Genomic DNA, 3,333 nt, shown 5'->3' with positions numbered 1-3,333 from the left:
GGCCACCTTTCTCCCGGCTGGTGCATGATCACCTATGTCAGATTTCAAGAGTCTGAGCATCACTTCCCAACCACAAAAGACCCCCAAACTGGGAAGGAATGGATCCGTGACCCATTTGTGAATAAGCCAGGTGACTCGGCTGTGTGCTAGAAGAGGATCAACTGCTTGAGGTCGCAAATGACGGTGGCCTTAAAAGTGTGTTTGAGACAACTTCAAATCTCCGTGTGTTCTGCATTAACGTCAAGGCGGAATATCCTGAGATTGCCACAGAGGCACTGAAAAGCCTGCTTCCATTTCCAACATCCTACCTTTGTGAAGCAGGGTTTTCTGCAGTGACAGCCACCAAAACGAGATTGCGGAGTAGACTGGACACTATTGGTGTCACTGTCTCCCGTCACCCCCAGATGGGACCGTCTAGTTGTAGGAAAGCAAGCTCAGGGCTCCCACCGATTCTGCATTATGGCGAGTTGTGTAATTATTTCCTTATATATCGCAATGTAATAATAATAGAAATAAAGTGCACAATAAATGTAATGCACTTGATCATCCCAAAACCATATTCCCCCTCCCCCTGGTATGCGGGAAAATCGTCTTCCGGAAACTGGGCCCTGGTGCCAAAAAGATTGGGGACTGGACTAAAGCAACAATTAAAGCCAGTTTTTTTAAATACATTTATTAACCAATGTTAACACATTAAATGAATCTATATATTGCTAGTCAGAGCAGCTTACAAAATGCCAGAATGCATCATGGAACCGGACAGCCACGATGAGTAATTACAATGTGCATAGTGGCGAAGCTCAACACCTTGATATAGCTTTATGATCTGCAGGAAATTTTTAATCATGATTCCTAAAACAATCAATTGTAATTTTACCTAAAACTTTTACAAAACCAGGCCACAATCTTTTTTTAATTTTTAGTTTTTTTTTTTTTTTAAACACACAGTTTTCACGCTGTAGTAACTTGGAAATGTGCAACCGTGTCAACAGAGACAGAAAAGCCAAAGTAACACGAATCTCACTTTCATGCAGCTATCAGGTAAATATTACATACTCTGGAATGATTTTACACCAAAAATATGTCCACAACAACTTGCTCTCATAGGGGTGGATCGAAGTTTTAAAACTTGAAAATCAATGGAAGAAGGTTAAGGTGTGGTTCTGACATCTCCCTCAGCGCCGAGCACCGTGGCGACACCGCTCGTCACCCGGCAACGGGAGGGAGCGGCGATGCCAAGTTACTGTGGCATTAGAGACACTGTATCCAACGGGGCTGCTGGGTACTTTGTACAAAATGTTGTGCACCGTTTGGCAGTAGTTTGTCGATTAATTTGTGTCACCACCATCTGCAACAGCATCAAGACTGGATGGACGATATTTCACAGAAGACTTAGTTACATTTTTATCTTCAGAGTGACCCTGACAAACCTGGAGAAAACTTTTTAAAAGGCTTTTCTCCTGATTCTTTCACTTCCATTGTGAGTAATTGCTTTAATAAATATCAAAGGTCTAAATAAATATTTACAAATTATTTCTCTAACCTCAAAAAATAAGTAAATGACAAATGGGAATTTGACTTGGTCTAAGATCAGTCTTTGAAAAAAAAAAACATAAATGGTGAGATACTTTTAAAGAAAAGTAATTTAAGTTTTCCTGGCTGTCTTTTATATATCTATGTATAAAAAAATCATCATTCAACTATCGATCCATTCCTATTGGTAATGCTTCTTAATCCAGACATTCCGCAAAATACAGATTTTTTACAAATCACGGCATCTTTAATACAAGAAAATTAACATGCATTATTCTTCATTCTGTGTACAGTGATGGAGTTCATTAGTAGGCAGTGACCCATTACTACAAACATAACGGCTTCTGTGAAACTTAAGTGCTTTCTTTTCCTTTAGGATTAACTTAACAATTCTCGAGGTGACACCAGGTATAGGCAGTTAGATGACGTTTGGGGAGGGAAGGGAAACATTAAAGAAATTTGTATGCCTCATCTGTAATTTCACATGTGGATAAAGGTAGTTTTTGGCTTTTTATTTTTGTTGTTTATTTTTGTTACAAGCACTCATGTTAGGACAAAGATGAAATGTGCAAACTTTAAAATTTAAATATTCATTTTTCTCTAAGATCCAGCTCAGTAAAAGATTACCCCAGTTCCCTGCAATTTTAAACTACAAGATCAAAGCTAATAATTTGTTATAAAAGTTATATATTGAAAAGAAATAATGAAAAACACAATTGGGAAATATTTAAGAAAAAATATGCAGGACTAGCCCTGCTGTGTCAACCCTGTTCCCTAAATTCAATCATATACCCACTGGCATAACCAACAGATAATGCCTCTGAACAGTAAATTAAGCTGAACAAAACCAGCTCAACAAGGTTAAGAAATAAATGTCACATCAAGGTAGTATGTTTTATTTCCGAAACAGTTCCGTAGTTCTTACATTCAGATCTAAACGTTTCTTTGTTAAACTCACTTGTATTCACCTGTTGTTTTTTTGAAGGTCTGTTGTTTAAAGGTTAAAATCTCTGTAAAACCTAAAAATGTTTTAAAATTTGCTGAAAATGCAACAAATTCTCAATTAAAATTTATTTAAAATAATACCCTCCACTGGTGTTGCTCTTACCCCCTGAAAAACTCCGGAGGAGCATTAACAAAAGATTTAAACTACTGTGCAAAATTTCTTCACGAAAAGTGTTTAAAGGCTGGTGCAAAATGGGAAGCAAATTTCAAACAATTTTGGCTTCTTGGAAACAAAAACCGCTGTGTCTGGAAAGAGCGATCGCGGGGAGACGCGCCGCGGGACCGCCTCATCTCTTCCGGCGGCAGGTGCGCTTGTGCTCGGCGTGCCAGTGCTCCTGCTGGCACTTGATGGAGCAGTAGGAGGTGTTCCAGCAGCAGTGGTACATGGCCTCCTCCTCGCAGTTGTAGCACTGCGGACAAGAAGCCGGGAGCGACTTTAGGACCGGGACCGACCGCGCGGGGAGCCGGGTACGGCTGCGGACCCTGGGGGCTGTGCTCTCAGAGACCTTGCTGGCGCAACCTCCGGCCGGCAGCACCAGCCCTAGAACTCGACACGTTTCTGCCCGCAGAGGGAGGGGCCGTGCCGGGCATCTGACCGGCAAACTCATGCCTGCCTGACACGACAGCCGCTCTCCATCGACACGGGGTCATGCCCGTCCACACAGAAACGTCAATTATTTTCTCTCATAAAAAGCTCTGGCCTCACCTCCCTTTCCAGCTACTACCCTGATTTCTCTGTCCCCCTCACCAACTTCTTGAAAGAATTCCTGAACTATTTCTCATTCTTCTCCTCTT

At 41.3% G+C, this 3,333-nt stretch overlaps 1 protein-coding gene across 1 annotated transcript in view; it reads right to left on the bottom strand.

The window, feature by feature from the left end:
- Positions 1-657: 657 nt before the first annotated feature.
- Positions 658-3,333, bottom strand: part of ZMYND11 (zinc finger, MYND-type containing 11) — a 51,650-nt gene continuing 48,974 nt past the window's right edge. The window contains exon 11 of the mRNA XM_012664893.1: positions 658-2,948. Within this exon, the coding sequence (XP_012520347.1) occupies positions 2,826-2,948 (123 nt within the window). The 3' untranslated portion in view covers positions 658-2,825. The remainder of the gene's footprint in view (positions 2,949-3,333) is intronic.

The sequence above is a fragment of the Propithecus coquereli genome, unplaced genomic scaffold (genome assembly GCF_000956105.1).
Source record: "Propithecus coquereli isolate 6110/MARCELLA unplaced genomic scaffold, Pcoq_1.0 Scaffold94, whole genome shotgun sequence".
Lineage (NCBI taxonomy): Eukaryota > Metazoa > Chordata > Mammalia > Primates > Indriidae > Propithecus > Propithecus coquereli.
Note: the sequence above shows the minus strand (reverse complement) of the source record. Positions and strands in the feature narration are given on the sequence as shown.